This window comes from Rattus norvegicus, chromosome 20, assembly GCF_021556685.1.
Source record: "Rattus norvegicus strain SHRSP/BbbUtx chromosome 20, alternate assembly SHRSP_T2T, whole genome shotgun sequence".
Lineage (NCBI taxonomy): Eukaryota > Metazoa > Chordata > Mammalia > Rodentia > Muridae > Rattus > Rattus norvegicus.
In genome coordinates this window covers 48,663,265-48,689,691 of record NC_141553.1, presented here as the reverse complement: position 1 = coordinate 48,689,691, position 26,427 = coordinate 48,663,265, and the positions used below count along the sequence as shown (strand labels likewise).

The 26,427-nt window shown below is 45.8% G+C and overlaps 2 protein-coding genes and 1 long non-coding RNA gene across 6 annotated transcripts in view; 1 reads left to right on the top strand and 2 right to left on the bottom strand.

Moving 5' to 3' along the window:
- The window catches only part of Sesn1 (sestrin 1), a 93,098-nt gene that overhangs the window by 23,244 nt on the left and 43,427 nt on the right, over nt 1-26,427 (bottom strand). The gene's annotated exons all lie outside the window — the stretch shown is intronic.
- On the top strand, nt 1,641-9,946 carry LOC147998733 (uncharacterized). The gene is made up of 3 exons (XR_015645933.1): nt 1,641-2,381; nt 3,363-3,461; nt 8,743-9,946. It is a non-coding gene; the product is annotated as an uncharacterized LOC147998733 (long non-coding RNA).
- Nucleotides 9,940-24,170, bottom strand: LOC147998732 (uncharacterized). Its single transcript, XM_087598714.1, has 3 exons — nt 24,031-24,170; nt 19,177-19,269; nt 9,940-12,495 (listed from the first exon to the last, which is right to left on the bottom strand). The coding sequence occupies exons 1-3, from the start codon at nt 24,086-24,088 to the stop codon at nt 12,236-12,238; spliced, it is 411 nt and encodes a 136-aa protein (XP_087454840.1). The 5' UTR covers nt 24,089-24,170; the 3' UTR covers nt 9,940-12,235.

Genomic DNA, 26,427 nt, shown 5'->3' with positions numbered 1-26,427 from the left:
AGACCCAATGCCATGAGAGAGAACCTGCCCCTGACACTATTATAATGTGTGTGTGTGTGTGTGTGTGTGTGTATGTGTGTGTGTCTGTGTCTGTGTGTGTGTGTGTGTGTCTGTGTGTAACATATAATGTTATATTTGCAGACAGGAGACTAGCATAGCTGCCATTTGAAGGCTTCATCCAGTAACTGAGGGAAACAGATACAGACCTACAGACAAACACTAGGTGGAGCTTGGGGAATGCTATGGAAGAGGGGGAGGAAGGATCGAAGGAGCAAGAGGGGTCAAGTGCACCACAAGAAAACCTAGTAACTAACCCCTGGGCCCATAGGGGCTCACAGAGACTAAACCACCAACCACAGAACATGCATTAGAGGGACCTAGGCCCTATGCACATACATAACAGTTGGCAGCTTCGTCTTCCTGTGGAACTCCTAAGAGCAGGAACACGGACGGGCTGTGTCTTACTCTGTTGCCTGCATTTGGATCCCTTTCCCCTAGTTGGACTGCCTTGTTTATCCTCAGCAGGAGAGGATGTGCCTAGTCTTACTGCACTTGACATGCCAATGCAGGCTGATATCCATGGAAGGTCTCCCCTTTTCTGAGGAGAAAGGGGAGAGGGGTGGATGGAGGGGTGGTGACTAGGAGAGACTAGGAGAAGAGGAGGGAAGTCTGCAATTGAGATGTAAATTAATTAATAAAAAACAGTTCAGATATACCAAACTAAATTAGAAACACTAAAACGTTTTTTCCAGATAGTTCCAATTATTTAATGCTGTCATGCATGAAGTGAAAAATAATTTAACTTATTCTAATTCAATAGTTCACTGAGAACCTTCAAGCTATTAAATATCCAAGATTCCTTAGCAGTCTCTAAAGACTGACCTAGGGGTTGGGGATTTGGCTCAGTGGTAGAGCGCTCGCCTAGGAAGCGCAAGGCCCTGGGTTCAGTCCCCAGCTCCGGAAAAAAAAGAAATTAAAAAAAAAAAAAAAAAAAAAAAAAAAAAGACTGACCTAAACACTTCCAAGAGCACCAACTTCTGCTCTCTTGCATAGACAGCACTATGAATTAGTCTCTTTACTGTCCATTAAAAACACTGCCCCAAGTCAATCTATAGTGGCCAGCAAAATGTATTAATTGCCCTGGAAATACCAGGTGGCTTTTGCTTCTGGGGATGTTTTTCCTCCAAATCGTTTAATAGAATGTTTGTGTTTACCAAGAAACTGATGTCTTGAGCAGGGTGGGAAGGTGTGCAGTGTGGGACACACTGAGACTGTCATAAACACCAAAGGACAAGACAAGCATCCTGCACGTGGGGCAGCCTACGGAGGATTGCACCTTCCTTCCACAGCCACTGAGAGTTAGCAGCACAGGCCGGGAGGGGGGCGGTTTATAAAGTCTGCTGTTTGAACGTTTCATTTCAACATTTTGTTCCTTTTAAGAAGAATCCTGGCACCTGATCAAAGAGGTAACAATTTTACTTTCCTCTAAAAATGTTCTGCCCAAATCACAAGCTGTGTCAAAGTGAGATTCATTTTCTCTGTTTGTGCCCTTCACAGAATGCCCACAACCTTCAGCTCTCACACTTAGGCAAAGCCAGCATCAGCAAATGGGCTGACCCCAGCTGAATGCTCAGAGTCCAGGCATGGCATGATCAGCCACAGTAAGCTTTGGGAGGATCAACAGAGGCATTTTGGTAAAAAAAAAAAAAAAAAAAAAAAAATCAGGGGAGATTTGGGAGCAGGGAGGCAGGCCTTGACAAATGCAAAGGGTTGGACACAGCAGTGTTTTAGGGAAGTCAAATGAGGGAAATGTCTGGAGCGAGGGGGAGGGAGAGGAGGAGGAGGCAATGTTCAGAAGCTTTAGGTGCTGTATCCAACTTTCATTAAGGAGTGAGTTTCATTCTTCAGGGTACTGTGGAGTTATTGAAAGGTTTAAAAAAAGAGCAACATTCTATCTGCATTTAGCTGAGGTTTAGAAAAACATAGTGAATGAGGCAAAATGGGGAGCAGAGAGATGTCAGAGAGGTGGCTGGGGCAACCCTGACAGGTGAGAGAGTGGCATGGAGCCAATGGAAGGAGGACCAGTGTCCTAGGAGGTAGTAACATGCTCCTTGAAGGAAGACTGCACTCTGGGTCTTGGAGTCCAGAAGACAATTCTCAAATCATTTGCTCTGCTGGTCAAGTCTTTTCTGAATTCATTGGATCTTTAACATTTATAATCAAATGTATGGTGGAATAGGCACAGTGTAGAAGAAAAACAGTTATTAAAACAATTCAACAAATGACCGACGGTGGCCATTCACAGACCGCATGCTTCAGGTTGCTAACCAAGCTCACAGTAGAGATCTGCAGTGCGTTCACCAGGGTCAGACTTGTGTTCGGTAAGTACTTAAGAATTAGCAATCGTTTCAGCCTTTAACCAAGAGTGCGAGTAGGATCTGTCAGATGTATGTAGTTCAAAACTTCCCAGCTGTCTATTAAAATATTTCATGCAGAATAAGCTGGTTTATAAAGTTACTTCTGCTTACTAATTTTGTCAAAAATATTCTCCTTCAACTTGTATCTTCCTGTTTTTAAATACAGAGCTGCCCTGCTAATGAAGCACTTTGTCCTTCTCTTCCTTGGGCTGTGAGTGCACTGCCATCCTTAACATGAACTTAATTTTAATTACTCTCACTTACTCTGTGCTTTGACAGCAGCAAGACTGAGGACCAGTCTTTGTTTTTCCCTCTTACTTAAGGTTTCTTCTTTTGCAAGTGCCCTATGTTTCAATCCCTGTGCAAAGGAGTTAAAACACACGGGCTATCACCCACACTTGTAAGTAGACCGTGTTCTAAAAGCCTGGATGGTTTTAGATTGAAAGTCATTTCTTCCTTAAAAGTTCAGTGTGCTACAATATGTGTTTGGGTTTCCCAGGCTGGTGATGAAGAGACCAGAAACGATTTATCAATTCCGTGTGGCAGACAATAAGCACATGCGGGGATAAAGCAGCTTCCATTACCCTACTGTTCACATTTGTGAACCAGAAACTCAATGAACCATGACTGATTTGTGCTGGGCCATAAAAGTAAACTGCAATATGGAACTAGAACCCACGTCTTCCTGATTTACAAACAAACACTGCACAACAGCAGTCACTGTATGAAGTTGTTTCTCCTAATGAAAGGAAAGAAAGGTAACACTTTGCTGCTCCTGCAGTTTGAGCCCCTGATTCCAGGGCAAGAAAAGAAACCAGGCAGAAAGCAAACATACTGCCTTGATTTGACTCAGGTGGAGCTCAGGGAGGTAAGGGGGCGTGTGGGTGGTCTGGGTCTTTGTTTCAGAGCCTCTCTCTCCCTCTCTCTCCCTGTTACTCCTTCTAGGATTTCTTCTCAGACCCCTATGACCTCATGCTCTCCTGACCATGACTGTGCCCACCAGACCTACTAGCTGCTCTGCACAGTACCTGTACTCCTCTTCTGGTAAGAGAAAGGTCTTAGGGCCTAAGCACATTCATGGCATTCACTGTGAGTGACAGGCACATCCTCGAGGCTGTCTCTTAGATATGCACATCTTTACGTTCTGAATGTTGAGCTCTGCTGCATGTCCAGTGCCTTTGTGTGCATCCCCAGCATAGCATGTAGCGTGTAGACTCTGAAGTGCTGTGTCCATTAAAGTACTGGCTCGGTATAGAGCTTGACAACCAGTTCAAGATTGCTTTCTTAAAGATTTGGAGACTTGGGGGCTGCCATATGTCCTCAGAGGCAGGGCAGCTCAGCCTGTCCCATGTTTAGCTCTGTTTTTAGCCTCTCCCCTCCTTCTTGGGAAGCTACAGATACTCCCAGGCTGTTTTGATTTCTGGACTGTTTTTTTCCCCCTTGCACTGGCAAGACAAGGTTCCCCAGCAGCAAGTATAACTCATTTGTTAAGTCAGGCAGGTACATGCACGTCAGACACTGGCTGTGTACAGGCCATTGTCTGACAAGACTCCTGGAACATTTTGTAACCCAGCTTGGCTTTAACTATCTACAGGGCCATCTGTGGTGAAGTGATAGGAAGGTAGCTCTGTTGAGATGAAGTTAAATAGTATCATTCAATCAGCAGACAGTCACTTGTCTGCATCATGGAATTAAAGGGAGTAGATCTGATTGGAAGTATTAGGAGGTCCAGTAGAGGTGAGTATGGGGATTGACAATTGGTCTTTTACAACCCTAAAAGCTCCCAAAGGCTTGGAGGGGACGTGCTGATACAAGTCAAAGGCAGCTTAAGACACTAAATACACAACATAAGTAAGTAGAAGACGTGTCCTAGACTATGAATAGACAGATGTTGTGAAATTTTAAAATGGTTTTGGGGCTATTACTTCATTTATACCTAAATTTAAAACTCGCTCCAAAAGAGATTAAATATGAAACCTGTTTATCTTGATGACCCGCTAGGCAAGCGTTCTTCTACTGAGCCACATCGAAGCCCTCAGACCTAATTAACTCCCTTGTGCTTATTCTGAGCCCACAGACCTGGAGGAACCCGACTCTCAGCTCCACTCCTCACAGGGTAAACCCTGGACCTGGTTAAATTAGGGCTTGGGCCAAGTGCACAGTCATGGCCATTAGCTCAATCATGAGCTCCAAACAGTTACTCATGACAGAGAATTTTGATTCTAAAAGACAAAATGATAAGGATAACATTTAAAACAATTTAAACCAACTTGTTTCTGCCCACTATTCAGTGCCTCTCCTACCCTATGCCTGCTGGAGAGTGGGAACAGTGTTTTCTCCCTGTTCTGTGTGCACAGTTCTGAGCGTTGCCAGGCAACACTCTAATCATCTGTACTTGAGGCCTTTAATCGTTAAGACCACTTCTTCTTCATTTATCTCCCTCTGAGGTCTACTGTTTTACAAGAAAGTATCGGTTGCAGATACTTTCCTATGCCTGGGCATAGGTACAGGGCTACATGTGGTGACCTCTTGTATGTCCTTACGTCTTACAAACATTCCCTGAACGTTGCCATGTGCCTGGCTCAGCAGAACCTCACTCAGTCTGCAGACCGTCTTCATCTTTAGCTAAAGGGTGTGGGTAGAGAAAGAAGGAAGAAGAAAGAAATAATACTGTTTTTTTAAATTTATGCTTTTCACATAATTATTTATACATATTTATTGAATGCAGACTATATACATTTAATCTTTTAAATATCCAATATAGGATATAGGATGTGGAACTCACAGAGAGAGGGTGGCGTGGCTTGGGTCTCTGCAGGGCATAATAAAAGGGGAAGTTTTCTAGTGTGTAAATCAGTTCTGGAAGAAAAGGAGGCCAGGAGGAAAGAAGAAGGGGAGGAGGGAGCGAAAAGGGGAAGAGACCTAGTAGCCTATATGTCCCTGTTAGCTGCTGTCCTCCCCAGCTCAAAATGAAGAGCTAAGGAACTTCACAAGTTATACATTTTTATTTCAGCTTTGAAATTCTACCCTTGTCACTTAATTCGTGATTTTATCAAGGATTCTATGTTTCTGACAGAGCACGATGGTGCACATCTATAATTCCAGAACTTGGGAGACTGAAACAGGAGGACTCCCAGTTGGAGGCTAGCCTCTCTGACCAGTGAGATGCACGCACACAGATACACAGACACACACAGACACACAGACACAGACACAGACACACACACACACACACACACACACATTTTATAGTCTACTCCCGGGCAGTCAGACACATTATGTACCATATGCAACATCTTCAACCCTCCAATTATTATTTCCTGGGACTGATTTTTCACAAAGTATATTACAAATGTTTATCAACTTGGGTTAACTGGAGATGTCATATATGATATCACTAAGAATTCAGTAGCTGAAAACCACACTTCTTCCATCTCTGTGAGTGCCTGTGTGAACACTCTTCCATCTCTGTGAGTGCCTGTGTGAACACTCTTCCATCTCTGTGAGTATCTGTGTGAGCATTCTTCCATCTCTGTGAGTGCCTGTGTGAACACTCTTCCATCTCTGTGAGTATCTGTGTGAGCATTCTTCCATCTCTGTGAGTGCCTGTGTGAGCATTCTTCCATCTCTGTGAGTGCCTGTGTGAGCATTCTTCCATCTCTGTGAGTGCCTGTGTGAGCATTCTTCCATCTCTGTGAGTGCCTGTGTGAGCATTCTTCCATCTCTGTGAGTGCCTGTGTGAGCATTCTTCCATCTCTGTGAGTGCCTGTGTGAGCATTCTTCCATCTCTGTGAGTACCTGTGTGAACACTCTTCCATCTCTGTGAGTATCTGTGTGAACACTCTTCCATCTCTGTGAGTGCCTGTGTGAACACTCTTCCATCTCTGTGAGTATCTGTGTGAACACTCTTCCATCTCTGTGAGTATCTGTGTGAACACTCTTCCATCTCTGTGAGTATCTGTGTGAACACTCTTCCATCTCTGTGAGTGCCTGTGTGAGCATTCTTCCATCTCTGTGAGTACCTGTGTGAACACTCTTCCATCTCTGTGAGTATCTGTGTGAACACTCTTCCATCTCTGTGAGTATCTGTGTGAACACTCTTCCATCTCTGTGAGTGCCTGTGTGAGCATTCTTCCATCTCTGTGAGTACCTGTGTGAACACTCTTCCATCTCTGTGAGTGCCTGTGTGAGCATTCTTCCATCTCTGTGAGTACCTGTGTGAACACTCTTCCATCTCTGTGAGTATCTGTGTGAACACTCTTCCATCTCTGTGAGTGCCTGTGTGAACACTCTTCCATCTCTGTGAGTGCCTGTGTGAGCATTCTTCCATCTCTGTGAGTATCTGTGTGAACACTCTTCCATCTCTGTGAGTGCCTGTGTGAGCATTCTTCCATCTCTGTGAGTACCTGTGTGAGCATTCTTCCATCTCTGTGAGTGCCTGTGTGAACACTCTTCCATCTCTGTGAGTATCTGTGTGAACACTCTTCCATCTCTGTGAGTGCCTGTGTGAGCATTCTTCCATCTCTGTGAGTGCCTGTGTGAACACTCTTCCATCTCTGTGAGTATCTGTGTGAACACTCTTCCATCTCTGTGAGTGCCTGTGTGAGCATTCTTCCATCTCTGTGAGTGCCTGTGTGAACACTCTTCCATCTCTGTGAGTGCCTGTGTGAGCATTCTTCCATCTCTGTGAGTATCTGTGTGAACACTCTTCCATCTCTGTGAGTGCCTGTGTGAGCATTCTTCCATCTCTGTGAGTATCTGTGTGAACACTCTTCCATCTATGTGAGTGCCTGTGTGAGCATTCTTCCATCTCTGTGAGTATCTGTGTGAACACTCTTCCATCTCTGTGAGTATCTGTGTGAACACTCTTCCATCTCTGTGAGTACTTGTGTGAACATTCTTCCATCTCTGTGAGTACCTGTGTGAACACTCTTCCATCTCTGTGAGTGCCTGTGTGAGCATTCTTCCATCTCTGTGAGTATCTGTGTGAGCATTCTTCCATCTATGTGAGTGCCTGTGTGAGCATTCTTCCATCTCTGTGAGTGCCTGTGTGAACACTCTTCCATCTCTGTGAGTGCCTGTGTGAACACTCTTCCATCTCTGTGAGTGCCTGTGTGAACACTCTTCCATCTCTGTGAGTATCTGTGTGAACACTCTTCCATCTCTGTGAGTGCCTGTGTGAACACTCTTCCATCTCTGTGAGTATCTGTGTGAACACTCTTCCATCTCTGTGAGTATCTGTGTGAACACTCTTCCATCTCTGTGAGTGCCTGTGTGAACACTCTTCCATCTCTGTGAGTGCCTGTGTGAACACTCTTCCATCTCTGTGAGTGCCTGTGTGAACACTCTTCCATCTCTGTGAGTACTTGTGTGAGCATTCTTCCATCTCTGTGAGTATCTGTGTGAACACTCTTCCATCTCTGTGAGTACCTGTGTGAGCATTCTTCCATCTCTGTGAGTGCCTGTGTGAACACTCTTCCATCTCTGTGAGTATCTGTGTGAACACTCTTCCATCTCTGTGAGTACCTGTGTGAACACTCTTCCATCTCTGTGAGTACCTGTGTGAGCATTCTTCCATCTCTGTGAGTATCTGTGTGAACATTCTTCCATCTCTGTGAGTGCCTGTGTGAACACTCTTCCATCTCTGTGAGTATCTGTGTGAACACTCTTCCATCTCTGTGAGTGCCTGTGTGAACACTCTTCCATCTCTGTGAGTATCTGTGTGAACACTCTTCCATCTCTGTGAGTACTTGTGTGAACATTCTTCCATCTCTGTGAGTACTTGTGTGAACATTCTTCCATCTCTGTGAGTACCTGTGTGAACATTCTTGCTTGTGTCTCAGAGATGGGGTACAGATTGTTACTACCCTAGTCTTTGGAGTTTTTGTTTTTCTTTTCTTTTGGGGGAGGGCAGGGGAGGGAGCTCAGGTCTCATCTAGCCCAGGCTATCTTCAAACCTGCTATGTAACCTAGACTGCTCATGGACTTCTGATCTACCTGTCCTCATCTCCCAAGGGCTGGTCTTCTAGGCTAAGGAACACTTATGCCTGCCCACATCACCGTGAGCAGTATATATGGACACCATCAGTAGTAGTGGACTATTACTGTAGCAGGGGCATTTTTCTTTAAAAGATGTCAGAAGTTCAGGCATTTGTTCACTTAGCCCTTGTGCCTCAAAGCACAGCACAGCCAGTTTCTGAGCCAGAGAAATGACTACACGGCCCCTTATGATTATGTGGTGCACACGTCAGCCTTTGGTATGATTTTACAAGGATGATAAAAGATTACAAGTTGTTTGAAATCCCGAATCTCTGTTTTGTGACAGCATCTTGGTCACTGGATCAACCTCAGAGTTCTGACAGTGTGAGGGAAGAAGAGCTGTGGCCGCCTGGGGAAGGCTAAGTGCCCGCTTAGTACGCAGCAAGGTTGTCAGTTCAACTCCCAGCACCACAACAGACTCAAACTTTCACTGAAAACCACAGTGAATAACCTCTCCCCATGCTCCAGTAAGAAACTCTAATTCAGCTCAGGGGTCACACCACACACAGGAAGCTGTGAAGGCAGGAGGGGCTGCTGAGGGAAGGCCCTGGCAGGAGTGTAAAAGAAGGGACTGAGGCAGGGTGTGAGTCTGAGTGTGAAAATGGCTGAAACTCATTATACAAATGCATGAAACTCACACAATAAAAATTTAAAAATACACAAAACTAATTGTTATCTGTGTAAGCACAGTTTTTTCAATATCATGATCTTAAGAAAATTCTGCAATCATATGGAACTACTATCCATAACTTAATTTCAAATTGCCTACAACATAAATTATTCTCATTATTTTCACTGATTGATTTGATAGATAATTATCTTTACTTCAACCTAAAGAAATCATTTGTTCATAAAATGGTATAGTTTTAGACATTATTTATGAAAGAATTTTGGTCACATTGCTTGATTAAAGAATATGTTTACGGGGTTGGGGATTTAGCTCAGTGGTAGAGTGCTTGCCTAGCAAGCGCAAGGCCCTGGGTTCGGTTCCCAGCTCCAAAAAAAAGAAAAAAAAAAGAATATGTTTAAAATGTATTTGAATTGTTGTTTTCTCTGTGACGCACCTCACGATCTGTACCTCGAACTCAGAGTCATACTTGGGTCAGGTCTTAAGGCCCAGCGAGCTCCACAGATATCTGCTTGCTCTAACTCAGCTGGGGAAGTCTGATCACAGCCATCAATGCCACAGAGAGCCTGGACGAGAAAAGGCTTTGCAGCTCTGTGCAGAGGCTCTGCTCAGCTACAAAGAAGCCTCGCTTTCCAGCAGTCCAATGCAGTTGCAGCCTGCCCTGAAGGCCGCCAGCCTTCCTAGTCCTCAAGAAGACAAGAATAAAGCCAACGCTCCCCTCAGAGACAAGTACCAATAGGCTACTTACAGCCTTTCTCCAACATCACAAAGTCTGACCTAGTAACTATCAACTGGAAAAACAAAAACCCAAAGAGATGAGCCTCTGGATTTGTTCTTATTAATAAAGATATTACTGACATCCAGACAGTCTTTAGTATTTATAATAGTTTTTTAAAAATGTGTTTCCTCTCTATGACTTAGAACTTGTTTTATGTCAGCAAATACAAGGACATTCAAACAACTTAAATACTAGTGTTTTAATCTGTGCACCACACACAATTAGAACTTAAAAATGTTAAGATACTGTATGTTAGCTTTACAAACTGATGGGTTAAAATGCAATTTTCGAACTCAGGAGATGGGGGTGGGGGCAGGGGAAGGCAGGGCGGGCAAAGCCGCAGGGTGCAGTTCAAATGGGTGGCCTCAGCTTCTTAACTTTCTCTAAGAACAAAACACAAAGCCTAGCAACACTGCAGCCAATCACAGAGCAGACAAACACGAAATATTCAACTGCTCCAGATACCAATGAGGTGCAACCTTCAATTTTTTTCTTTTAAATTATATAGTGTCGAATGTCAAAGCAAAACACAATTATAAAACAGGATACACTGTCCCAGGTTAAAAGTAACTGATAACAACCTCTTCAGCAGCCCTTGACAAAATACATTACTATAGTACCAATAATTTCTTTCACCTTTATATGGCACATAGAATATACATTAAATAGAATATACACTAAAATTGCCATTTCCAAAAATATAAGGCATGGGTAAAACAACCTTCAAACAAAGCCAGAAGGGCAGCCCAGTTCTATCATTTTCCTCGCCCGCCATGCCTCCCTGGGCAGATTTCCTAAGGATTCTGGAGAGGCTTTCAGAGTGTACTGATATCACTGTCATTACAGTGTTCTCAGACCTCAGACACTGATGCTAATTGACAATACAGGCAGAAACATAAACAAGACAAGTTTCTTTCACTTTGCTTTGTCTTGCCAGATTTAGAAAGCATTCTAAAGCAATTTCCAGTATTTCCTGTAAAAATTCACAGGGGCTACGTTTAATTTTCCCTTTAATTTATTTTTGTATACATGTATGTACATGATGTGTGCATGATGTGTGTTGTGGGCACATGTGCCATGGTGTGGGTGTGAGGATCAGAGGCTAATTTTGTGGATCCAGCTCTTGGCATACTACCTGTCCATGGGTGATGGATGGCTGGGTAGTGTGGGTGGGGAGGTGGGGTGGGGAAGTGGAGGAGGTGGTGATTATGAAGGGAGTCAAAGCCAGGTCACTTAGCTTGCAGTGGGAATGCCTCCAGGCTGAGCCATTTCAATGGCCTGAGTCTCTCTTGGTACTGTAAACCCTTTGCTGGGCCATGGCTGGTTGGAGAGCACTTGCCCAGCATATATGAAACCCTAAGCAGCCCTCCCCACCCCAACTCCCGCTCCTGACAATTGCTACTTTTGGTTCCCTAAATTGTAATATTTTAAGTAGACTGGCTTGACTTGCTGTGATCACTCATTATTTGCTAAATCCGTCAGACATGTTAAAACACAGGTTCGCTAATAATAGTGAAGTAAAGAAAATAGCAAGAGTTCTTTGCTTTGATACGGTCTCAAGGATGGGGAACAGGCATGTAGAACACCAGCTTTCCCTTTTATTTACAAGTTGACATACCTGCATGTCATCCTGCTCCCCTGTTGTCACAGAGAACCAGGCCATGTTAAATTGACAAAAAAGGTAGCATTACCATATCATTTAGAAAAGAGATGATTGGGGTTGGGGATTTAGCTCAGTGGTAGAGTGCTTGCCTAGCAAGCTCAAGACCCTGGGTTCGATCCCCAGCTCCAAAAAAAAGAAAAAGAAAAAGAAAAGAGATGATTTATGTGAAGCTCAAGTTTTCTTTGGACTACTAAACCTTAATAATTTATTTCATTTAAACATTACTAGAAGTTTCAGCAATGCTGCCCCAATCTGTAACATATTCCACAATTGTTAGGGAAGTATTATTACAGGTTAGGCCATCTCTTCCAGTTTATAGCATTTGAGAATAAGACAAACAGCCTTTTCCTTTCTTCTCTTTCCTTTGTCTTTACTTTCAGTGTTTGGGGCTGGAACCCCACAGCTTTGGAGATGTTAGGAGGTGCTCGTTCACTGAGCCACATCTCAAAGTACCACTCAGCTGCTCTCAAACTTGCCTCCCTCTTGCCTAGGCTTGGTCCGTCTCTCAGTATCAGGCTTACAAGTGTTGAGCCCCCAGGCTCTCCTCTTTAATTCCTACAGTGATGAGCGCACATGAAGTACCCTTGCTCCCGACAGGCCTGCCTGGGCTGAGGACGGCTCTAAGCAGCAGACGAGCGGTGGAAAGAGCACAGCTTCACGCTGTACTGACTGCGTACCAGACTGTGACACGAATGCATCTAACACTGACTTCAGAGACTGTATTTCACGGTTTCAGACTTGCGAATGTCCAGAAAACAACTGTAACATATGTAGTCAGTAGGCGCCAGGCACTGGCTGTAGTATATGTAGTCAGTAGGCGCCAGGCACTGGCTGTAATCTATGTAGTCAGTAGGCGCCAGGCACTGGCTGTAGTCTATGTAGTCAGTAGGCGCCAGGCACTGGTCGCCATCTGACACCTGTTCTAACTCAGTGAATGCCGACCGGAATCCTTCTGCAGACGCTGTCTTCACTTTGAAACAGAGAACCAGAAGGGGCTAAGGTTAGTAGTAAGTACTTTGGTCAAATCTGCACAGCCAGTGTGAGGCCTTCTTTACCACTGTGTTCTGCTGCTTCCGTTCCCTGCACAGTGAGCGTATGTCCTTCAGGAGAGATGGGGAGGGACAGCCCAGTCTTGTCAGCACCTTTTCCTATTCTTCCTGTGGGGCTTTCCATGCAATCTCTGATAGATGGTGTCCATCTTGTTAAATTACATTTTATTGCCTCATTTGTATGTCTATGCATGCGCACAGGTACATGCAGAGGTCAGTTCCCTCCTGTGACCACACACGGGTCCTGAGGATGGAAGTCAAGCTGCCAGATTTGGTGACAAGCGCTTTTGCGCATTGAGCCCTGTGAACAGTTTTAAGGTATAGGCAGAGAGAATTAATTAATCTCTTTGTCTCTATTGAGAGTGCATCAGATTAAAGGGCTTGGGGGATTATGTTTGTAGACATATGTTTTATCTAGCTTTGAACTATTTGCGACATATATGTAGGAATCTAAAATTATTTCCCATTGTGTTACAAGTGCTGCGTATAAAACCCTAGGGAGAAATCAACGGGCTTGAGTCTTCTAAGAATAATTAAATGAGTACAATTATTTTTAGTGTAAATAAAATATAACATCATATAATTAAAGAAAAATAGAGGTGAAGATTTAAATTAACAATTAATAAAGTTGTTTTTACACATTTAAAATATGAGAAACTACTGTAGCCTCTAAGCATGGCATCAGCTAGGGGAGATTTGAGAGGAAGAGGAAGAATTGAGCTTAGTGAGCACAAACGGACGCACACGTACACACTCACACACACACCACCTGACATGGTTCCAGCACTCCTAAAGATAGCAGTGTGAGAACATCACAGGGAGACTACAGATACAGAATTTTACTGCACCCTAATTCATTTTTTAAAATAATCTCAGATGGAATCTAATAAATAAGTTTTTAAAAATGACATAAATTAAATGTTAGAGAATCTACATGTCAAAGTATATATTATATTCAGACCAAGAAAAAAAAACCCAAAAAAACAAAAGCCCAAATCTTTAGTCTGAGTCTCTGGAAAACAAGTCACTTTTACTTGATAGGAAACTTTAACAAGGGGCTGGGGAGATGCTCACTCACAGAAATGCCAAGTGGGTGTGGTGGCTGCCTGTAATTCTACACACACCAAAGAGGAAAAAGAGCAAGGAACATGGTAACAGGCTTGCGTATCCAGCATCCCCAACAGCACCGCCATCCCACAAGTGGAACTAAGGCACAGGCTGTGGTGGTTTGCACAGGTGTGGTCCTCGAAGACTCACGGGTGTGCATGCTTGGCTCACGGGGAGTGACACTAGTGGGAGCTGAGCCTTGTTGGAGGAAGTGTGTTGGAGGTAGACTTCGAGGTCTCCTATGTTTGAAGTAGGCTTAGTGTCAGTCTCCTGCTGCTGCCCGTGAATCAAGGTGTGGAACTCTCGGCTCCTCCAGCGCCATGCCTGCCTGGACACTGCCATGCTTCCTGCCATGACGATAATGGACTGAACCGTTGAAACTGTAAGCCAGCCCCAGTGAAACATTCTCCTTTATGAGAGCTGTCCTGGTCACAGTGTCTCTTCACAGCAGTGGAACCCGAAGACACACGTCTACATAACAATAGTGATTTTGACTCATGTCATAAAACATTTAAGACTATTCCCTAAAGATATGATTTTAAAAGACTGAGCTGGAAAAATAACAGAAACCTAGGGCTGGAGAGATCACTCAGTGGTTGAGAGCACTTGCGGCTCTTGCAGAGGACCCAGCACCCACATGGTGGCTTTTAACTGGGATTCCAGTTCCTAGGGAATCTGATGCTCTCTTCTGGCTTCCATGGCTACTGCAGACACCCACATGGTTCACACACACACACATGCAGGCAAGCCACCCATACATGTAAACTATTTATGACTTAAAACAAAAATAGAAGTTGTTGGGAGGCAAATGAAGAGCAGGAGGACTCCAGCTGACAGGGTCCCGAGTGACCAGCTGCAGCACAGGGGTAAAGCCAATCGGCCCCCACCGTACTACACCGACTGACTCACAGCCGGGAAAAACGCCTAGCCTATAAAAGAGGCAGGGAAAACTGCCCGTATGTATTAACTCTATTCTTGTGGGGCAAACTTCCCTGAACGTTCACACACATTACATATGAGGAGTTGGATGCTGAATTTCCTACTACATGATCTTAAAACATGAAACGAAGCCCAAACAACCCAAAACAGCACCAACACTGACCAGAGGCAGCAGGGGCTGGCGGGATGGCCCATGGGGAAGGGCACCGGCTGCTCTGGAGAGGACATGGGCTCCATTCAGAGCACCCACATGGCGGCTCACAACTGTAAACTCTGTAACTCTGGTTCCGAGGCATCAAATGCCCTCTTTTGTCTTCTATAGCCAAAGTGGTGCACAGACACACAGATCCGTGAACATTCATACATATGAAATTTAAAGACAAACAAACAACAACAAAAACCAAGCAGTGATTTAGTGTGATGTGGTCTGGCTCTAGCTCCACTTTAGCTAGAAATTAATACAGACTCTCTCTGGCTTTGTTTGCTTTTTTGTTTGTTTGTTGTTAAAGATTTATTTATTATGTATAAATTGTTCTGCCTGCATGTATGCCCGCAGGCCAGAAGAAGGCACCAGAACTCATTACAGATGCTTATGAGCCACCGTGTGGTTGCTGGGAATTGAACTCAGGACTCTGGAAGAGCAGTCAGCGCTCTTAATCTGAGGGATTTCTCCAGTCTCCTGTCTTTATTTTCTTAAGATAGGGTCTCACTGTGTACTCTTGGTTGGCCTTGAACTCACTATGTAGACCAGGCCTGAGAGATGGGATTAAAAGTACCAAGAAAAAAAAGGAAGTTCTTAAAGTTCACAGGAGAGAAAGGGCATTGCACCTACAAAGGAAAAACCAAAGCCAGGAGGTGATGCACTGTGTATTCAGAGCCTGGAGGGAGAATAAACGTCTGAGCTGGAGCCTAAGAGACCACCTTTTAAGAAATTAAAAGAGAAAGACACATTTCATGAGATTAAGAAGTCTACCACCAGCAAATCCTCAGGAAATAGTTTCAATTCAAGGAGAAGCAAAGTGATGCTAGAAGAAAATGTGAAAAATTCTAAGGCACGAGAAGAGAGACAAGATTCTTTATACCCAAGGCCATGGTAAGCCTTACCTATCTAGGAATTTCTTCTGGAAAGCCCTCATTCTTGAGAGTGGCCAGCTCATGCAGTGACGCAGTGAAGAGTCACATGCACTCCCTCAGTCCTCATGCCCCTTGGCCCTATGACGGTTTGCTTGCTTCTGAGACGGGCTCTCAGTTCACTCTGCAGACCATGGTGGGAGCCCCAGCACTCATGGAGATGCACTGGTCTTGGCTTTCCCCACTACGGTGACAGGAACTGAACTGTTCCTGGGTTCTTTGCTTAGGCAAGCATTCTAACCATATTAACTATACTAACTTACTATATTGTCATTATGATAGGGTTTTTTACATTTTGTGTTTAATTTTATTTCTGTTTTTTTATTTTAAATTAGGTTAGCTATTTGCTTCTTGTAAATTGAGAATTTTTTTCCATTGTTTTATTTTTAAAGATTGGGTCTTGCTATTTAGTTCAGGGTAGTCTGAAACTTGCTCTGTATTTCAGGCTGGCCTTGAACTATGATCCTCATATCTCAGATTCCAAGTGTGGAATCACATGCATATACCATATCTGTCCATACATGTCCTTTATGTCTTCCAAATGCAAGTTCTTTGCTTGATCTATGTCTTGCAAATATTTAAATATTTTCTTTGAATTTATGGCATATCTTTTTATTTTGAAGATTATAATTTTGATTTAATTTTGATGTGGCCCAGCCAATTAATTTTTCTTTAATGTTTCATGCTCGCTGTATTAACAGGATCTCACTATACAGTCCTGGCTGGCTTAGAACTCTGTGGAGATCAGGCTGGCCTAAGAGCTTCTACTGAGTGCTTAAAGTCACGTGCCAGCCTGCCCAGTTACTGTGGTTAATCTTTCTTTCAGGGCTCCGGATACAGCTCAGTGGGAGAGCAGTTGCTTAGAATGTTCAACTTACCAGTCCTCAAAACCATCAACAAAAACATAGCAGCAGCAGCCGCTGCAGGAACGAGAAGGGTTGCTTCAAGGCAGACTTTTTTCCTGTTGTTTTGTAGAATTTTAGTTTTTGCTTTTCACAGATTAAATAAAGGGATTTTGGAAAACATTTTTCAGTTTTGGGAGATGGGGCAGACCCAGGGTTGAGTCTTGGGCCTTCTGCATGCACAGCAAGCTAGAGCTTACACTAGAGCTCCAGCCCTCAGTTGTAAGCATCTCTAGCGTTTGGTTTTCAGTGGGAAATGCTATTACTCAACGTTTTGTCACTATGATGAAAGAGCTGATAGGCTGCATATGAAGAAAAGGGTTATTTATCTAGCTTAGAGTTTCAGAGGTTCTAAGTCTAAAGTGGTATGGCGCACGCCTGGCAGGAGGCTGCCCCTTTCATGGCAGAAGCACAGACTGAAGCCAGCAGGATGTTCAGAGCTGGGTGGGGCCAGGCTTGCTCTCCATACAACAATCCTCTTGAGAGAGTGATCTGTACCATGCTCCCAAGCTCCCCAAGGTCTCTCCAATAGAAGCTCACCTGGGGAGGGTGCTGGGGGGCTCACAGCTCTTCCTAATACTGCTGTCATTAGGACCAACGGTCCCATCTAACTCCTGACAGTCAAACAAACCAGGCCCACAGCATGGAAGAAGGGTAGGATGGCATACAGCTCTAACTGGGTGACTGTTCTGTTGGAGGAGCAATTGTGAACCTACAGACTTTGGACATATTTGCATGTAAATTACACATGTGTGTGTGTCCAGTTTAAGTACTTGGTTAACAACCTGAGCAAAGACAAGCAGACTTCCCTATGTTTCCTTCAAAAGCTTAACACACACACACACACACACACACACACACACACACACGCACATTTTTTCCTAACTTCTAGGGTAGATGAAATTATAGATCTAGCAAAAAAACAAAACCCATGGGAATATTGTATAATGATGAACTATTTATTTATTAACTTGTCTATTTATGACTGTGTATGTCTGTGTATGTTATATGGCATATATATTTGTTTGCATGTGTGGGTACATGTCTGTGTTTATGAGTATGGAGGGCTAAAGTTGACACTGCTTCTTATCATGCTCCAATTTATTTGTTGGGGTCTCTATCTAAACTTGGAGATTGCCAATTCAGCGAGTCCGGCCAGCCAGCTTGCCCAGACCATCCCTGCCTTCCCAAAGGCTAGGATCACAAGTACAGCCAGACCTAAAACAAAACAAATAACGACCCCACCTCCAGTCACTTATTGATGTGTGTGTGTATTTGTGTGTGTGTATGTATGTATGTATGCATGTACACACACACACACACACACACACACACACACACACACACACACACACACATCCTGAGAAGAGATACCTTTAACTGAGTTTCAACATTACCTCCAAAAGTGTATGTTTGGCCTGGTGGTGAGGCCTGTCTTTGATTCTGGCACTCAGGAGGCAGTGGCAGGCAAATCTCACTGAGCATTAGGCCAACTTGGTTTACACAGTGAATTCTATACCAGCCGCATCTACAAACTGAGACCCTGTCTCAAAAACGGAACAGGACAAAAGCGTACATTAGGAGCCTGTTTAAATGAACTAAATCCAAATGTCAGAGTCTAAATCATTCACCTGAGAATAGTCTAAGCTTCTCAGTGACTGCAGGCCCATCATGAAACATAACTTCAACGCATGAGGGTTATTTATTATATCAGGTCTGCAACAGTGGAAGCCTTGAATATGAAAGTAGGCTTGTGGGAGAAGAACCTTCTTATGGTTACAACTTCAAAGGCCTATAACACTCACACATTAGGTCACACCTTAGAGAGACTTCTAGCCACTGAAGACCAAGGGACACAGGTGACAACCATGGAACCACAGTTTAATCTAGCAACTAGCCTCCAGATTTAAAACACCTGACTCAGGAAAACTATGCTCCTCCTAACCTTTTGAGGAGTGGTTTTGCTGCATTAAATCTTTTGGTTTTTGAGTGTGAATTATTAATTCAGATGTTGTTAATTTTCAACAACTTTCCCCCATGTTTCTTCCCCAAATCAAGCGGGGACTTTATTGTTTTCCTTATTGGACAAGGAGAATATACAAGTGATTTGCCATATAAACTTGTATCTGTCCTGGTTTGCCTTCCATTGCTGTGATAAACATCACGACATCAGCAGCGCGAGGAGTGTACTCGGCTTACACTTCCATGTCACGATCCATCACTCCGAAAAGTTAAGTCAGAACTGGAGACAGAACCGAACCCACCGCAGAGGAGCAAGGCTCACCGGCTCGCTCTCCACAGCCTGTTCACATGCTTTCTGATGCTTTCCAGTACTCCTGGTCTAGGGGCACCACCCACCTCGGCCTGGGCTCTCCCACATCAGTCATTAATCAAGGAAATGCTTCACAGACTTGCCTATAGGCCACCTGGATGGAGGCGCCTTCTCACTTGAGATTCCCCCTTAACCGATGACCTGAGTTTGTATCAAGGGGACCAAATGGACCAGCACAGCCTCCAACTAACCTGCGCTTTGCTGAGCCTCTTTCCTCTCAGTGAGGTTCTCAGAGGTGTGGTCTGGAGAGGATGTGCACGCAGTGAGGTTCTCAGAGGTGTGGTCTGGAGAGGATGTGTACACTCGGTGAGGTTCTCAGAGGTGTGGTCTGGAGAGGATGTGTACACTCAGTGAGGTTCTCAGAGGTGTGGTCTGGGAAAGGATGTGTGTACTCAGTGAGGTTCTCAGAGGTGTGGTCTGGAGAGGATGTGTACACTCAGTGAGGTTCTCAGAGGTGTGGTCTGGAGAGGATGTGCACAGTGAGGTTCTCAGAGGTGTGGTCTGGAGAGGATGTGCACTCAGTGAGGTTCTCAGAGGCGTAGTCTGGAGAGGATGTGCACAGTGAGGTTCTCAGAGGTGTGGTCTGGAGAGGATGTGCACTCAGTGAGGTTCTCAGAGGTGTGGTCTGGAGAGGATGTGTGCACACTCAGTGAGGTTCTCAGAGGTGTGGTCTGGAGAGGATGTGCACAGTGAGGTTCTCAGAGGTGTGGTCTGGAGAGGATGTGCACTCAGTGAGGTTCTCAGAGGCGTAGTCTGGAGAGGATGTGCACAGTGAGGTTCTCAGAGGTGTGGTCTGGAGAGGATGTGCACTCAGTGAGGTTCTCAGAGCTGTGGTCTGGAGAGGATGTGCACGCAGTGAGGTTCTCAGAGGTGTGGTCTGGAGAGGATGTGTACACTCGGTGAGGTTCTCAGAGGTGTGGTCTGGAGAGGATGTGTACACTCAGTGAGGTTCTCAGAGGTGTGGTCTGGGAAAGGATGTGTGTACTCAGTGAGGTTCTCAGAGGTGTGGTCTGGAGAGGATGTGTACACTCAGTGAGGTTCTCAGAGGTGTGGTCTGGAGAGGATGTGCACAGTGAGGTTCTCAGAGGTGTGGTCTGGAGAGGATGTGTACACTCAGTGAGGTTCTCAGAGGTGTGGTCTGGAGAGGATGTGTGCACACTCAGTGAGGTTCTCAGAGGTGTGGTCTGGAGAGGATGTGCACAGTGAGGTTCTCAGAGGTGTGGTCTGGAGAGGATGTGCACTCAGTGAGGTTCTCAGAGGCGTAGTCTGGAGAGGATGTGCACAGTGAGGTTCTCAGAGGTGTGGTCTGGAGAGGATGTGCACTCAGTGAGGTTCTCAGAGCTGTGGTCTGGAGAGGATGTGCACGCAGTGAGGTTCTCAGAGGTGTGGTCTGGAGAGGATGTGTACACTCGGTGAGGTTCTCAGAGGTGTGGTCTGGAGAGGATGTGTACACTCAGTGAGGTTCTCAGAGGTGTGGTCTGGGAAAGGATGTGTGTACTCAGTGAGGTTCTCAGAGGTGTGGTCTGGAGAGGATGTGTACACTCAGTGAGGTTCTCAGAGGTGTGGTCTGGAGAGGATGTGCACAGTGAGGTTCTCAGAGGTGTGGTCTGGAGAGGATGCACACTCAGTGAGGTTCTCAGAGGTGTGGTCTGGAGAGGATGTGTGCACTCAGTGAGGTTCTCAGAGGTGTGGTCTGGAGAGGATGTGTATTCTTACTTTTGGGTAGTGAAGAGCTGGAGATGCAGTTTACTGGAACAAAGTCTGTCTAAGTTAACTAACCCTCAAGAAGTTAAGCACTGCTCACCTGTAACAAGCGATAGGTGAAAATACAATGGGGTTTAACAGGCCATACCCTTTCCTACACTTAAGTCTCTCATTATGTTCTCCTTACCTGTGAGTTTCTAGGTCTCCAGTCCAGCAGTAGCATGAGACCCCAGCTCTAAAGCCCTCAGGGGCTGACAAGAAAGCCCTTGCTTATCTTATCTCCCAAGGGTATGGCATGAGGACAGACATGAGAACCGTAAGAAGAGTGGATTCTAGGGAAATAGACAAATTCTGTAGGATTATCAATGCCCACGATGGCATGAGCAATTCTTTATCCCAGAGCACTTAATCATGAAACACACTAGCAACCCTCTGTTCTCTGTACATGTGGGGTGCACTAGGAGGGTGGCAAGGTCAGTTCCCAGTAGCCAAGGCCTCTGAACCCCCTCATGTCAAGAGGTTCTCCTCCAACTGCTCGAGCGCTCTCCCCTCACCTGGGACTGGGTAAGACAGAAGGAGACCTCTACAAGGCCCGGCCGTCTGAGAAGTGTGCCACAAAGGAAAGAGTGTCCCGGAACCTAAGATGCTCAGGCCTGGGAGGAACCGGAACAGTCCATCCACATCAGTGACCACAGTTCTACCAGGAACAGTCCATCCACATCAGTGACCACAGTTCTACCAGGAACAAAGAGCAAGTGCACAGAGCTTGATGATCCACAAATTATCTCACAGGGTGCCTTGCACAATTTCTCACAATAGCCTTGTGAGACAGAGTTCACTATTCTCATAGTAGCCTTGAAGAATCATGTCATACAACACGCCATGGCAGAGGCAAGCAAGTCCAATGCAGCTCTGCTCTGATTTTGGAACCGGTGTTTTACTTTTCTAATACCAAGTTTGAAACGGAGCTCCAGGGCCTGTCCTGTCCCTAGGAAGTGTATCCAGGAGACCGCCATGGGCAGAAGTAAGTACAGGAAAACATACTGAAGGACAGAGGACAGAGAGCAGAGCAGAAGCACAGAGGAGAGAAGATGCCAGGTGAGCCTGCTCACGTGGGTTTGGAAGACATCACACAGCAGGTGGAATGGTGACGCAGTGACCGCCCTCAGTGAGCTCACAGCAGGGACATTTGCACGCATCTATGGAGGGCAGTGAGCCTCACTGCTCTCCTCCTCCTCAGCTTCTTCTCCATCCCGTCCAGGCCAGCGTGCTTATGCCGTCGTCTTCCCTCCCCTAGACGTGTGCACAGGCTCTCCCACTTGTGTCCAGGGAGTGACTGCTAGTCTCCACTCAGATCCCGCTCACTGCTGGGCTTCATCTGAAGGAAGGACTGTGTGTCTTGCAGACCCTGTTCCTCCTCCCTTGGTGAGTGAGTTAGACCCTTCTCAAGTTCACCCAATAAGCACTCAGCTCTGAACACTGCAATCCTTTCGTGTGGCCAGACTTCGGGCTTCTTGAAACAGCCTGTCTGACCCCGAATCCCTCTGCATATCATGTGCGTGCGTGCGTGCGTGCGTGCGTGCGTGCGTGCGTGCGTGCGTGCGTGCGTGCGTGCCACAAGAACATGGGTTTAGGGGCTAACTTTCCCCAAGGCTATGTGGACAGGTGGGAAGACAGATGACCCATGTAAGTAAGCAAGTTAAAATAGAAAGTAAGCGCACTGGAGGATTCATTGCCCCAATCTCCATGAAGGGTATACACGTGGTACATATAAACTCAATACATGGATAAAAATGAGTAAATCTTTGTCAACTGATTACCCATTAGAAGAAATTTTATTTCCCAAGAGGTTTTGTTTCTTTCTACTTTAAAACGAAATCAAATACAAAGGTGGCATTGCTAAGGCAACCCTGACAGATGCTCATAATATAAATAAGGCTATTTTCATTGTGACTACTCTTTTGCAGATAGATCTAGCTGTTTGTGCCACGCATTCTTACGCAGTTATCTTCAGAGCTTACGGCAGCACAGAGAGGCAGAGGGTATCAGAACTTTAAAGTCTGGGCTCCAACCTTAGCAAATTCTTTGACCTCACTGTGCCTTACATGTCTGTTACCTGTAACACTGAGGTGGCAGACATCACAGGGTGGTCCTGAGAACACAACATAACCTGCTAGAGACCAAGGACTCACTGTTCCACAGACCCAGTAGCCTGGCACCTTCATACTGTCAGGTTGCCATGAGGAAATAATAATTTATGATAAATTAAGAACAAGCATTTACTAATCCTGCCTCTCACTTTCCAGTTGTTTCCATACAGTACTAAGATGATAAGCAGAAGAACTGTGCTGTCAGTCATTCATAAGGAAACAGAAGCGAAGCAGGATGGCTCAGAAGATATTAGCATTAGAACTCAACAACTCAGTTCCCAGGATAAATTCAATTTCTCCTTCCTTAAATGTCTCCACCCACACACGGGAATGGCCATGCATACAGTGAGAGCCACACGATTATACACACCGCAGAGTGACTATCAGTGGTCAGTAAGTATGACCTGTGGGAGCCTAGGCTTGTAACCCCAGTGTGCGACATCAGAGGAAGGAGGATCCCGGGGCTCAGGAGCCAGGCTATGTAGCAAACTGGGAAGCCACGCTCAGCTGAGAGATTCTGTTTCAAAACACAGGGGAAATGACAATAAAGAATTGGTAGCTGATGTCTAACTCTGACGTTCACAAGGGCACACAAGGTTAAGTGTACCTGCATGCACACATACACCCAGTGAGAGCAAGAGACGGAAAAAATCGTATATTAGAGTTCTGACAGCGGCAGTCTAATATCCTAAATAATACAGGGAAAATTCAAGTTCACTATGTTTGAGGGGGTGGTGGGGTTGGGAGTGCTGGGATCAAAACCTTAGACTTCTAGGCAAGCATTTTATCACTAAGCTATGTACCCCAGCTCTACTTACTTTCCAAACAACTTTCTCTTTTCTCATCCTCTCCTCCCCCTCCCTCATTCCTTCCCTCCTCCCTCCCTGTCCTCTCCCTCTCTCTGTCAACCCAATTTGAACATTCTCTGTTGTGGTAGTGTGGATGAGAATGGCCCCCATAGGTTCATAGACCTGAATACCTAGTCACCAGGGAGTAAAACTGAGAAGGAATAGGAGGAGTGGCCTTTTGGAGGAAGTGTATCACTGGAAGTGAGTTTTGAGGTTTGAAAAGCCCACACCGTTCTCCCCCTCTCCCCCGCCCCTCTCCCTGGTACCTAAGGACCAGGACATACAGCTCTCACTGCTCTAGCACTTGCCTGCCTGCCTGCCCACCGCTGTGCTCCCCACTCACCCTCTGAAACTGTAAGCAAGTCCCCAGTTAAATGCCTTCTAAGACTTGCCTTGGCCATGGTGTCTTTTCACAATGCTAACTAGGACACTAGTGTTTCGGGCTCCGTTCGTTTCCCTCTTCTGCAGCCTCGCACACCCCTGTTGCTGCCCCTCAGCTTCCCTCATTTCTGCTGTACCAGGCAGAGAAAGAGGCACGCAAACTCGCCTGGTAATGCATCACGGTTACAGCATTCGTGACCTAGGTTCCACACACACACCCACTCTCAGATCCCTTTCCTTTTTCTGCTCTATTTCTCATTTGGTGAGTGTCACTGCATAGCCCAGGCTATCCCACACCTCTGCTTTCTGATGCCTATGATCCAGCAATGGCAAGACACCCCTAGAGGTACAGCAGCACTGACACCTTGATGGCAGCCAACAGCAGTCTGATTGGGTGTCAGGCCTTCCTAACAGGAAGGAAACAGTGCCAAGCTGTGCTATAAACTTAGTTAACCACACATGGCCTGTGAGGTCATGGGTCCTGGAGGAGAACACACTACTGCTACTTTCCCAGGCCAGGAAACTTCCTAAGCCCCTTCTGAATACGGATCCTTATACCCACCAGTAAGTGTGGCTCTCACCCTCATCAAAGAAGCTTCTCTTTGCAGCAGAGGAGACCATGACAGGAAGCCACAGCTGGTCACAAATGCAGAGAACAACTAACCAGGAGGTGCCCAGCCCCAACTGATACATCTGCAACATAACACAAGGCTCGGAAGCATCGAGGAAGACAAGGCAAAAGGATTCTAAGAGCAGGAAGTCTACTGCAAGACTTGTCTTCTAAATATTATACGGAAGCCACACACACCCATAAACCCTAACAATACAGCTGCTTAAACAGGGACGGCCCCAGCTGACAGGCCCAAGTGGATGTGGTTCTTCTCTCTCTCTCGCCCCCGCCTCAGATGAAGAGCTGTGGTAATTAAGGACTGCTGCGAGAGAGGAATTAGTCTCCCAGGACGAGACTCCTAAATGGTTGTGGGCTAACCAGTAGCCCTGAAGTACACACAACTACACTCGCAGGACTCGGCAGGTGCATTTACATATTTGTGGACATATATGTAACAATAATAACTAATAAAAAGAGCCATAAGTTTGAGAAGGAGTAGGGCAGGGCATGGGAGGAGCTGGAAGGAGAGAGAGGGAAATGATACATTTTAATTAAATAAGAATAATGATTTAAACATACTGACTTCAGAGCACTACGGCAGGCATTCCTTTAATGCAGACTGAATTCTGTTCTCCATACACCTGTGCTTCAGCTAGAGGACCAAAGTGAGGGGCTGCACGTAAGGGAATGGGAGGACAGTGAAGGGCTGCACGTAAGGGAATGGGGACAGTGAGGGGCTGCACATAAGGGAATGGGGACAGTGAGGGGCTGCACGTAAGGGAATGGGGACAGTGAGGGGCTGCACGTAAGGGAATGGGGACAGTGAGGGGCTGCACGTAAGGGAATGGGGACAGTGAGGGGCTGCATGAAAGGAAATGGAGGACAGTGAGGGGCTGCACGTAAGGGAATGGGAGGACAGTGAGGGGCTGCATGTAAGGGAATGGGAGGACAGTGAGGGGCTGCACGTAAGGGAATGGGAGGACAGTGAGGGGCTGCACGTAAGGGAATGGGAGGACAGTGAGGGGCTGCATGTAAGGGAATGGGAGGACAGTGAGGGGCTGCACGTAAGGGAATGGGAGGACAGTGAGGGGCTGCACGTAAGGGAATGGGAGAAGCTGACATAGGAGTGATATGACAGGAAGAACCTTTGGATCCTAGGTATGGTGGTGACCTCTGGGGAAAAAGGCAAAGATGTGACTTCTGAGCAAAGGAGAACACACCGTCTCTATTGGCTTCCCAGGGACCTCCTCCCCCTCACACCCTATCACACATGAGCATCAACAGGGCTAACTCACTGCTCACCACCAGAACCTCTAGAGCAGTGGCTCTCAACCTTCCTAATGCTTTACTACAGTTCCTCATATGCTGACCCCCAGTCATAAAATAATTTTTGTTGCCACTTCACAATGGCAATTTTGCTACTGTTGTGAGTTGTAAAGGAAACACGTGACACGCAGCACACGCAGCACCTCCTATGAAGGCTTACGGGTTGTGACCCCCAGACTGAGACCCACTGCTCTAGAGCAACATCTGCCATCAGCAGTGTCTGACCCTCCCAGCACCGATAGGGCGAAGACCTTCAGATGCTCACAAACACTGCCCACTCTTCCTCCCTACCCTCACAAGGTGTGCATCCACCCCATCTCTCAGTGGACATTATGCAGAATGGGAAGAAAAGGACGAAGTGAAGCAGATTGGGGGAGGAGACATGATCAAAATATACTGTACACGTATGAGACTCTATTCAAA

Bases quoted from the DNA above. Each gene is read 5' to 3' on its own strand.
- LOC147998732 (XM_087598714.1), bottom strand. From the start codon at position 24,088: ATGGCCAAGGCAAGTCTTAGAAGGCATTTAACTGGGGACTTGCTTACA. The intron at 19,270-24,030 runs GTGAGTGGGGAG...CATCCTCTCCAG, and splicing joins CTTGCTTACAGTTTCAGAGG to ACCACACCTCTGAGAACCTC. The intron at 12,496-19,176 runs GTTAGTTGGAGG...TCTGTTTCAAAG, and splicing joins AGAGGCTCAGCAAAGCGCAG to TGAAGACAGCGTCTGCAGAA.